At 33.5% G+C, this 11,626-nt stretch overlaps 2 protein-coding genes across 3 annotated transcripts; one reads left to right on the top strand and one right to left on the bottom strand.

Moving 5' to 3' along the window:
- Positions 1-593: 593 nt before the first annotated feature.
- Positions 594-8,086, top strand: LOC137807084 (uncharacterized). Of its 2 annotated transcripts, none has more exons than XM_068607531.1 (17): positions 594-1,108; positions 1,589-1,689; positions 2,419-2,538; positions 2,960-3,049; positions 3,146-3,261; positions 3,554-3,653; positions 4,075-4,146; positions 4,234-4,281; positions 4,368-4,445; positions 4,523-4,642; positions 4,816-4,921; positions 5,909-6,072; positions 6,308-6,442; positions 6,917-7,047; positions 7,438-7,500; positions 7,583-7,661; positions 7,744-8,086. In XM_068607531.1, exons 1-17 carry the CDS (start codon positions 811-813, stop codon positions 7,804-7,806), a joined length of 1,884 nt encoding a protein of 627 aa, XP_068463632.1. In that variant the 5' UTR covers positions 594-810; the 3' UTR covers positions 7,807-8,086. The 2 variants fall into 2 exon arrangements, with proteins under 2 accessions (XP_068463632.1, XP_068463633.1); XM_068607532.1 differs by having other exon boundaries at positions 605-1,108; positions 1,589-1,686.
- A 632-nt stretch (positions 8,087-8,718) lies between these two features.
- On the bottom strand, positions 8,719-10,941 carry LOC137807085 (uncharacterized). The gene is made up of 6 exons (XM_068607534.1): positions 10,813-10,941; positions 10,615-10,717; positions 9,846-9,985; positions 9,398-9,760; positions 9,212-9,274; positions 8,719-9,106 (listed from the first exon to the last, which is right to left on the bottom strand). The coding sequence occupies exons 1-6, from the start codon at positions 10,870-10,872 to the stop codon at positions 8,867-8,869; spliced, it is 969 nt and encodes a 322-aa protein (XP_068463635.1). The 5' UTR covers positions 10,873-10,941; the 3' UTR covers positions 8,719-8,866.
- Positions 10,942-11,626: the final 685 nt, after the last annotated feature.

Below are 11,626 nucleotides of genomic sequence, written 5' to 3'. Positions count from 1 at the left end.
GATAAAAATAATTTATTTATTTATTTAATAAATAAATAATTAAATATTTTCCCATTTTAAAATAACTAATTAACATCTTATTTAAAAATCACCATCACATATTTTTTCAAAGCCATTCTTATAAAAATTTATATATATATATATATATATATACATATATATAGACACACTAGTAAAAAACTGTATTTATATTTTTATTACATTACAATAATATGTTTTTGTAAAAATAATATTAAAAAATATTAAATAATATATTGTAAATTACACATATATATACATATATATTAATTGCATTATAAAAAGAATGTTATATTCTCATCCAAACTTATCTTAAAATGAATGTGATATTTTTTTATACATTTTACTTTCCATCCAAACTAACAATAAAAATATATTTAATCAACATTTTACACACCCAATTTCTCGATCCAAAATGTCTTTGTGGCACAACTTATAATTAAATACAAACAATTAAAGAAATTACCACAAATAAAATTTTGTTTAGATAAATTCAATAAAATTTAACAAAAGTGGTAAGCAAAGATATCCTGGGTATACCATAAATAAATAATATATACCTAATATAAGTCAAGAAAAAAAAAACATTTTTCTTGAGCTTACACATCCCAATAAAATCCAAATCCAAATTTAACGCCACAAACGAAAAAGAAAGAGATTCTGTGTTCAGTGTTGTTTCAGTCTCTGGCAAGAAGCTCTATCCTCAACTCTTTCTTCACTCTTCACTGCCAGTGTTACCCACCAATCATATTCTTCTTTCCTCTCTTCCCTCACTTCAACCACTGCAAATTCATGTACTCCACGGACCTTTTGGGCTTCTTCGCCGTCCACGGCGGCGATGCTACGCCGGCAGTGGCTCCCACCACCCCCAGCAACAACAAGTGCTTCAAGATTGCAGCTTTCACCAGACCAACTTCCCATAACCGCGTGAATTTGAAGTCAGACAAGGCTTTGACGCCTTGTTGCTACAGCGCTGACTCAAACACTGACGTTTTCTCTGTGACGTCGTCGAACAAGTCCGACGTGGACTACCTTGGGGAGAGCACCAAAGGTGATTTGAACGTCAAGTCGGAGCATCTTGAGGCTTTCGGTAATACTTGAAACTTTTCCAAGATTCTCATGTTTGGTCTTCACTTGCATTTGTCTGTCTTGCTTGTGTTTTGGACTGCTGGTTGTTACTTGATAGCACCATTGATCAAGATCAAGATCAAGTGTTGCTTCTGAATGTGAAAGTTTCTTTATATCATAGAATAGGACATTGGATCATATAGTTGTTTCAATGTTCTGAACAACAGATATCAGCTTAGGCCGATTTCATTCGCTTCCAGTACATCTTTTTTTGTTACCACTAAATTTAATTTGTAATATTTTTTCGTATTAGATTCTTTACCTCATACATAAGCTAATTTTAGCTTATAGATAAAATGAATTTATTTTCCCTTCTTATTTTTTCTCTCCTAGAAGTTTCTATGAATAAGTTTTCTTCAAACATATCTTTACTCTTATTTAATTGAGTGTGGTTTTGTAAATTTGTGCTAAACAAGGCAAATGTTGGTCCCCTTGCTTGTAGGAATTGATGGTCATGGTGCTTTAGAAGGTCCAATTGAGGAAGTGGCCAGATCAGAAGCAAGACAAGCAGAGGATTTGCTAAAAGATTTGGGCATTCCGGTGGTGCAGTTGGCCTACTCCTTTTGCTTGCTTGTGTTTGTTTTTTCAATTTTCAGTCTACTTCCCTGTGTCCTATGCAATATCTGGTGGTATCTGTATCCCCTAATGTGCTCTTCTGCTGTGTGCATATTTGTATCATTATCAAATTCTCTTTTCAACTCAGGCATGGATGGATAATGGACATTAAACATGCTACAAATTGTGTTTTTCGTGAGCTGTATGCTTAATATTTAGACGTCTCACATGACAAGTTGCAAAATATCCTCCTTTTAGTTTTACATTGTTATTCAACCATCATGAGCTGACCACTTTTACAAATTGCCTAGGCCTCTCATATTTTAGATATCTATATACGTATACAATGAATATGAGGTGTTTGTGTGGGTTTCATTAAAGTTTTGAAAGGACGATACTTGATATAATTTACTTATATCTTCATTTAATTATTTTTGTTTCTCCATAGATGTTCCCGGAAGATAAATTTCTACTTTTTATTTTGGAGTGTCACCCTAGAATGTGGATGTTTTATATCATTATTATCAACCTTTTCCACAACCACCTATTACTTCTTCAATCACTTGTTATTTTTTTCATTTAATTATTGTTTCTGACTGGCACTCGTATTTTGCCTTTTTTCTATTTTTGCTCTCTCACTCTTTTCCTGCTTGGATTTGACTGAGAAGTGGATTCATGTTCTGTAAAAAAATATCATTTGTTTGTGTTCATGTGTAGAGCCCTTCTTCATCCAGAGAGTCGCCTCGCGGAATATTCTGCAGCCGTACATTGAATCTGCGGTCCATCAGTGCCATTGGATATGACATGGACTATACCTTGATTCATTATAACGTGGTGGTACACTTCTGTTCCATGTTCCAAGTAGTCTGTATGAACAATAATAATCCTAATAACTAAATATGCAGATATAACTTCCTTTGTTCAATTTTTGATTGTGCTGTATGTCAGATTTATAAACAAAAAAATTCTGTTGTACATTCGTAATTTTAGCATAAGGTAATCATCAAATGAGTCAAGACCTCAATACTATTTTATAGTACTAATTCATTCTATTAGTTCTGATGTTTACCACATTGGTAAAGTACAAAGTATTTTGCCCCTACTCTGCTTGATGGTTTTATTTTTGTATGTTAAAAACATTAGCATGGTGTTTCAAAATAAGAGAAGTACAAAATAGTTTATGTATTGTGTGGTGTTTCCTGGAACTGTAGGTTTGTTTCTGTTTAGGTAATGAACTTTTCTACGTATTCTCCTACAGGCTTGGGAAGGCAGGGCTTATGACTACTGTATGGAAAACCTTAGGAACATGGGTTTCCCTGTTGATGGACTTGCCTTTGATCCTGACCTGGTAATATGTTCTCTCTGGCAAGCTAAAGGCATATGGAAATCCATATTCTCTCCTTTTTGTTTAACTGATCTTTGCATTCTGTTATAAATTGTTCAGGTTATTAGAGGCCTTGTCATAGACAAAGAGAAAGGAAATTTGGTTAAAGCTGATCGATTTGGTTACATAAAAAGAGCCATGCATGGCACCAAAATGTTATCTACTCGAGCTGTGAGGTAAGTGTCATTGTATTTTCATTCCTGATAATGGAAACTTATCAAAACATACACCATTTTAGGATGACAGAAATCCCTCTTCCAACAATACCGATTTGATCATTTTAGGTTTGCACATGAATCATCATCAACTATTCATTGGTTGGCTGTGTTGCTACACAGCCTTCAAATTAATATATGTTATGTATACATTATTAACAATCATGCATGCATGTTCATACACATTAATAGTTTAGTAGATGTCATTTATCAAAAATTGGAGAGTGCTACTTAACTTTATATGCAATGGAAGTGAGATGTATGGGAGAGAACTGGTGGACCTGCGAAAGGAGAGTCGATGGGAGTTTCTCAATACACTGTTTTCTGTGTCTGAAGCTGTGGCCTACATGCAGGTATGTTGTTATTGCTGGTGTAAACCTCAAAACTTTCGGTGGTGGAGATATATTCTGATATAATGTTATCTTGGCTTATGTGTCTTCTTTTTATCTCTCAAATGGGTCATGGGTTTTGTTGCTCTCTTAAAGTTGAACAATGTTAGCGATGTCTTTTGAACCCTTGTCCATTCCCCCTTGTTAACTCTTTTAGAGGCCAACTAGGTAGTCCAAACTTCAAGAAGGTATCAGGGTCCAAATGGGATTGCTGAAATATGAAGATGTGAAATTAAAATATAAGGCAGCTCCTGTAAGCCGTAATTCTTGACAATAATATGACTAATCATAGTACCTACCTAATTTATAAGGGTGTTAGTTTTTTATTTAATGTACTACTTTTTTTTAAGGTAAGGCTTCATTAATGATGTACTATTTCTTTCAGATGGTTGACAGATTGGATGATGGGACTATACCATCAGATCTTGGCCCTCTCGATTATAAAGGACTATATAAGGTAATATGGTTAGGGCAAATGTTTCGGAACCATAAATGATATATTGATTATTTAAGTTCTTTTCTTTACCATTGCCACAACTTTCAGGCTGTTGGAAAAGCTCTTTTCTGGGCACATGTAGAAGGTCGCCTTAAGGTAAACACAGTCAAGCTGTTGTATTGGCCACTCTGAAGTTATAGTGTTGTGCTTCATTCACAACAAATGACATGAAATTTATGCAGAGCGAGATCATGTCTAAGCCTGAACTTTTTGTAGAGCCTGATCCAGAATTACCTTTGGCGCTTTTGGATCAGAAGGAGGTATTACTTCTAATGTGTTATATTTTGCATAACATATGTTGCCCTTCTACTTCTTACCAGTTGGCTACTTGAAACAGGCTGGTAAAAAACTTCTGCTAATTACCAACTCAGATTATCATTACACAGACAAAATGATGCGTCATTCTTTTAATAGATTCCTTCCCAATGATCTGGGTTGGCGAGATCTATTTGACATTGTAAGTTCGTGTACATTATTTCTTACTTTATTCTTGAATGAAATTTACAAAAAGTTCTTGACACTGGAGGAATGAAATATCTATCTCCTCATCATTACTTTGCCCTAAACTAACAGCCTTATCTTATTATGAAATAAATTTGCATAAATGGGTATGATTTTGTTCATGGATAGGTAATTGTCTCAGCAAGAAAACCAGAGTTCTTCCAAACATCACACCCCATGTATGAAGTGGTCACAGGCGACGGTCTTATGAGGCCATGCCTCAAGGCTCAAACTGGTAATTAGTAGTTTATATGATCCTTATTTTGTGGCTCATTTGCTTTGTCACTGTGTATGAAGTTTGAGATTCATATTTTCTAAGAGAATGTCATCGTTCTAATTTTTTTATTTCATAGGTCAATATATAAATGAAGACTGTCGTTTTGAATACTGCTCCCGAATTTATTGAACTAAAATGACAGTATAAGGACAATGCTGTTCCCAGATTTCGCAATTAGAAATATGTTATTTTGAATACACTTCAGACTTCCAAACATGGAATGCGAGCCATACAAATTTATTGAACTAAAAAGACAATACTGTTCCCAGATTTATTGACCCAAAAAGACAATAGGGTTTCAAAATGAGAAATACATTATTTCCAAAATTGGAATTCGAGTAATACAAGTCGAGACAAGTGAACTTTTTAACAAAACCAAAAGGGTTATATATTTTTATTTATTTCCGCATTCCTTTCTCGACGAATAAATCTGTTACTGATAGTTTTTGGATCTGCTGTATAAAAGTGCAAAAGGCTTCAAATGAGAAATACATTATTTTGAAGTACATTTTTGAACCTCTAAAAATGGAATGCATCTGTTCCTGAAATACGTTTTTATTCATTTAACAGAACCAAAAATATTAGATGTTTGGAGGCATTCCTTTCTCGAATATATCTGTTACTGTTAGCTTTTGGATTTGCTACTACCTCCTTTACAGAAATGGGAATGGAGAATAAGTCGTAGATTGTAGACAATACAAAGAAATAAACACTGACATTTTTTTGATGCATTAATATTTATCGACCATTTAGTTCTGGATATTTTAGATTTGATGACATTCGGAAAGAGTGATTGTATAATATATAACTAGAATTCAAAATTGCTGGCATTTTTTTCCAAAATTTATTTTAATACTACTCATCGAATCATCATGTTGTTTTTCACTGAGGATAATTGAGCTGCTCATGCTACTACTGATGATCATGGTACTCCATCTTCTGCAGGTGGTTTGTATTCAGGGGGGAGTGCGCAAATGGTTGAAAATTCTCTAGGTGTTCATGGAGATGAGATATTGTATGTTGGCGACCATATTTACACTGATGTCAGTCAATCCAAAGTCCATTTGCGGTGGCGAACAGCATTGATTTGTCGAGAACTGGAAGAAGAGGTTAGTAAGACCAGCTTATGCTTGTTTAATTTCTGACTAAAAAACTCCCGAATTTCAATTTTTTTCTCGAAATAAGCAAATAGTATGATTGCTTGTTGACTCAAAGCTAAAATGCATTTAATGGCTTTCAGTAATACATTGTATTGAACTGTATGTGTTTATAAAGCAAATATAATGCCATGACTAGATACAACTAAGAAATATCCTTGTGCTTTGTAAATGTTGAAACTTGCAGTACAATGCCTTGATTGGTAGCCGGAGTTATAGAGAATCATTGGTGGAGCTTATAAATCAAAAGGAGGTTGTAGGGGATCTCTTTAACCAACTTCGGCTGGCTCTGCAGAGGCGAAATAGAGACCGTCCTGCTCAGGTAAGTTTTGATCATATAATCCTGATATTTTCTATGCTTTGTTTGCTGTAATGGAAATACCTCTTGCCATTGTTGGTGATACGAAAAGCATCAGGCACTTAGGATTTTTCTTTTGCATTCGTGTGATAATACACCCCTGGTCAATCTTTGGCTGCTATTAGTTTGTTGCCTATAGTCTTATTCTAAAGATAATCATTCAACGCTGTTCCCACATATCTCAGTTATTAATGCTAGTTATTTTGTTATAAACTTTGACATTATTAGCCTAATTATTAACCTTCCTTTCATATATTGAAGCTTTTTGTTAATGCTTCAACTGTGACTCTTGTGCCTAAAAATCTCAAAAAAATCTCAGAAAACTTACATTGAGCATACCTTTTTATTATTATTTTATGAAGTTACCCAGATCAGGCTACATATACTGTTGGCCTGTTGCTTCAGTACTGATTGTAATATTTTCTATCTTCTTAAAAGACCCTTGCAGCAACTAACATGAATGATGAAGACCTCACCGATAGCATGCAAAAGCTACTTATTGTTATGCAAAGACTGGATAAGAAAATTGCTCCAATGCTGGAGGCTGACGGGGAGCTCTTCAATTCAAGGTAAGCTTAGAGGATAGAACTTTTTATTCAGAAGGTCTCTAATTGTATTCGGTCTGTACTTGATATTATTAGAAAGACCAAAGATCCTCTGTTACGATAGCAAACTTTCAACCCCCTTCCCCTCTGGTTACTTCTCTTTCTGTGGCATCCACGGTGAATAAGAAACTGCTCTTGTTACAGTGAACATGAACATACTATTGACCATTACAATATCCTGGTTTTTGCGCTTTTTAAAAGTTGCAAGGAAGTTGGGATATCTTTTTTTTCTCCTTTGCTATATGGGTTAGGGGAGAGTATTCTTTACATAACAATTTGGATGCTGCTTGTCTTGCTTTTTGGTTTTTTTACCATTTGCATTTGTTATTAACTTGGTGTATATATCTGCATTAGGTGGGGTTTTCTATCTCGTGCTGGACTGTGGGATAAAAGCCACTTGATGAGACAAATTGAGAAGTATGTGCTTGCTTTTTGATGCCCCGGATCTCTATTTCATCTTATTTCTCTTTTGATGTTGAACTTTTTAAATTTATGACAGATATGCCGACATATACACATCTAGGGTGTCAAACTTTCTGCATTATACGCCCTTCATGTATTTCCGCTCTCAGGAACAGGTATTGTGATTACTATTTTTTCATCATTTATTGAATTCTTTGGACTTAAACTGACCTAGTTATGTTTGTCTGTGTTCCACAGAACCTTGCGCATGACTCGTACACATACTATTGTTCACAACTTAATAATGAGCATTCTTCCTAGGGAAAGCGGAGGGTAATTAGAAGGAATAAGAGACTGCTGTTGACACTATGAGCAGATGTTCATTGTGATGGTATTTGTTGCTGTGATGATGTTCACGAAGGACATCACTACAAGTAGTGTTATAGGACAACAGTGTCTCAATCAAAAAATCCTAGATTCTGTTTCCAGCTGTGGCTTGTTTTACAGTTTAAACACATTCTGACATGTTGTACAATCCATTGCTCTTGTACAATCGGTAGTTGTTAGTTATGAATAACTAACCATTTATAGTTATCCGTTACTTATTTGTGTTATTCGAATATAGGTAGATATATTTTTAACTATATTTAATTGTGAACATAGTCTTAGTCTAGGCTCACTCACACTCAATTCATTCATAGTAGACAATTAATTAAAAAAATTAAACAGTTTATTTTTATATATTATTTATTTTCAAATATAACTTTTTATATTTATAATAAATTTTATTTTAGTTTATTTTTTTAATTGCAATTTAATTTTTAAAAAGTTATTTTTTATGTGATTTGATTTTAATTTTAGAGAATCACTTGTCTTGCTATCATCGTTGCCGCAAATCTAATATTGTCGCTACCTCCACTGGCAACACGTATCTTTGTTAACGTCATTAGATTGTCATAACCATTAAATTAATTTTAATAAGATGACAAAAATGTTAAATAAAATTGGGAAAAAAACTAATTTCCAAAATTTGTTTTCAATTTTAAAAGATTTTAAACTTACAATTGCAAAATTAATTGATTTAATGAGATAAATGAAAATGAGCTGTGGTTGCAATGCCAAGAGATCAAATTGATTTATTATGGACTATGTTCTTTGTTTTTGTAATATATGTAGTAATGGACTAAGGATTTAATCTTTAACTCTAAAATATATGGAGTAAATACCGGTGGCTGCACTGAACTACATGTTTGAATTAAACAAAGACTGTACTTCAATCAAATTACATCTTTTAAATATCCTTAAAATCTGAATGTAAAAAACTCAGTCCTAAGGTCATTATTATTACCAAAAAACCTTAGACTGTTAGCTTTATTGCCTATCACAAAAAGAATGGAACCTTGCATTTCCTTATGGTATGATACCTGCCAAAACTGTTTGCAGGACACCCTGGTGGAGGCAATAGGTGACTTTCATTGTAGTTGATAGAAACAAGACAGAGGCCATGAGGAGGGGCAGACAATGAGTATTTTGCAAGCTCTTCGCGATCTCGACTTTCCAAAATATGTGCAACAATGTTAGGAGGGATAGCTTCCCTACCAATTTGAAGCAACAAAGCCACCTGGAAAAGCAAACAGAAATATTCATTGCAAAAGTGGAACAACTACTAAGTGATTTTGAAATTGCTGACTAATCTTCTACATTAATCAGGAACAAGACTATTTACCATGTTTCGGACTTGTCTATACAAGAAACCTGTGCCTTCAACCTCAAGTTGCAAAAGAGCTCCCTAATCAAGGATATTGAAGTAATCAGTCTCTTCAAGCTTTAAAGTCTTCACAGAAAATAAAGAAAAAGGTACAGAGAGGGTAATAGACTGCAAAATACTTCAGTGGTAGAACTAGTAACGTACCATTTCTTTCAAATCAAATCGGAATATATGCTTCACTGGATCCGGCACCCGATCATTGTGGGATGAATTGGCAAAGGCCGAGAAATCATGCTTCCCAACAAAATATTTTGTAGCTTCTTTCATAACAGCGCTATTGAGTTTATATATACTATGGTAAGCAAAATGCCGCTGGAAGGGATCCATGATGCTATCATTGTATATCTTGTAATGGTAAATCTTACTTTTGACAGAAAATCGAGCATGGAATTCAGCTGATGCAGGGCTGATCTCTCTAACTCGGATGTCAGAAGGAAGAAGGCCATTCAGAGCTGCATGAATGTCTTCTAAATTGTCATAGTTAAAAGGTGTAAAAAAATGAGCAACCTGCAGTAGAAAGTTCTTCCAAGTCATAAATTTACGATGCTTGTTACTTGAAAGTTGAAGCCACACAAAAGAAACAAAACCAGACCTGACCCCAAGCATGGACTCCTGCATCAGTCCTGCTCGCACCAACCAAACTGAGATCCTTCCTTTGAAGCTTTGTTGCTTGAGTTAAAGCTTTCTCCAGAGCGCATTGAACAGTAGGGGGAGACTGTTGATATTGCCAGCCTGAAATATGATCATCATTCAAGGGTTAAAGGAAAGAACTCAATTATTAAACTATATATTTACTTATTAATACTGGAAAAGTGCACCTTTCTATATGGCCTTAAGACAAAAGGTTGTTATCCTCTGGAAGTTCAAGAAACCCCCCCATTTCAGTCCTTAAAATTGTAAATATCTGTCACTTTCATCATTAGCCAAGCATCATTAACTATAGTATTTTCTTTCGGGTGTAAAATGACATTGGAAAAGTAAGATGCTTACTCCTTAAAGTGCATTTATAAATTTCTGACCCCATGACTATAATCATAATGCCAGATACAATGAGATCACCCTAAAACGATAAATACAATGTTTAAAATTCTTCAAAGCAACTGAAAACTGAATGTATGCAACTATGCAAACATCTTAATAAACAAAGCAGTTTCATTGAAACTTTGTGTGTACAAAAACAATAGAATGAGAAGATAAATTAAACAAGCACTCATGGAATTCAGAAACAAATATAAGTGCCAAGTGAAGCAACAAGACCCGGATAATAAAGATAACGACCCAAGTGAAAATGTTTGAGAAAGTTGAAGGCTTTATAGATGAAATGGAATGGGCAGAGTGCGAAAATGAAAAGAGAAGGAAACCTGAGTATCGGGTTCCTTCGTAAGCCAAAACCAGGCGCCACTTATACCCATCTTCAATGGGCTTCACCCCTTGTTCCAGTTCCACAGAAGCAGTGGAATTCACCTAAAATCCACAAAAAGAATAGAAAAAGAATGTTATGATGACACAAAAGGGAAGAAGATGTGGAAAGGGAAAGAGGGAAGAGAAAATAGTGTTACCAAAGGGAGGAAAGTTGGAGATGAAGATGGAGCAAGCAGTGCTCCTATTGCATAACTCATTTCACAAAATCAACTCCCTTTTCTTCTTTATCCATTTTAATTTTTGTGAATACCAACTTTTAAAACAATCAATGTCTTTGAAAGTTAAAGGAACATACACCCAATCTGCTCAACTTTTAAGTAATTTATTTAAATAATAAAATTGATAATAAAATGTTTACATGCTTAGAAAATAATCATAAAAAAGAATCGTCCTTATTAATAGTTATTTAAATAATAAAATTAATAAATAAATTATATTAACAAAAATAAAATTTGTAACAAATTATGTATACTAAAATTCCTTACAAAATACTCATTAACACAGAAGGAATCATTTTTATTAATAGTTATTTAAATAAGAAAATAAGTTATATAGATAAAAGTAAAATTTGTAATAAACTGTGTAGATAACAAGCGTTACATAATAATCTTTGCTAATAATTATAGTTATTTAAATAATAAAATTAATCAAATACAATATATTTATAAGAGTCAAATTAATAATAAAATATATACCCAGGCGTCTTAAAACAGTTATAAAGACTTCATTAATAAATAAAAATTAGAAAGGTATATTTTTTAGAAAGATAGATATTTTGACAAATACTTGTAGTTGAATACTAATTAAAAAATTAAGAAATAACTCTTTTATTGTGAGAAAATATGTTTCTTTGTGGTTTTTAATACATTCTCGTATAATTTTCAATATACTTTTTAATTCCTTAATTAGATTAATAAAACCTAAACAACTAATATTGCACTAAGGTTATTC

Source organism: Phaseolus vulgaris, chromosome 3 (assembly GCF_000499845.2).
Source record: "Phaseolus vulgaris cultivar G19833 chromosome 3, P. vulgaris v2.0, whole genome shotgun sequence".
Lineage (NCBI taxonomy): Eukaryota > Viridiplantae > Streptophyta > Magnoliopsida > Fabales > Fabaceae > Phaseolus > Phaseolus vulgaris.
This window is presented reverse-complemented; position numbering and strand designations above follow the sequence as displayed.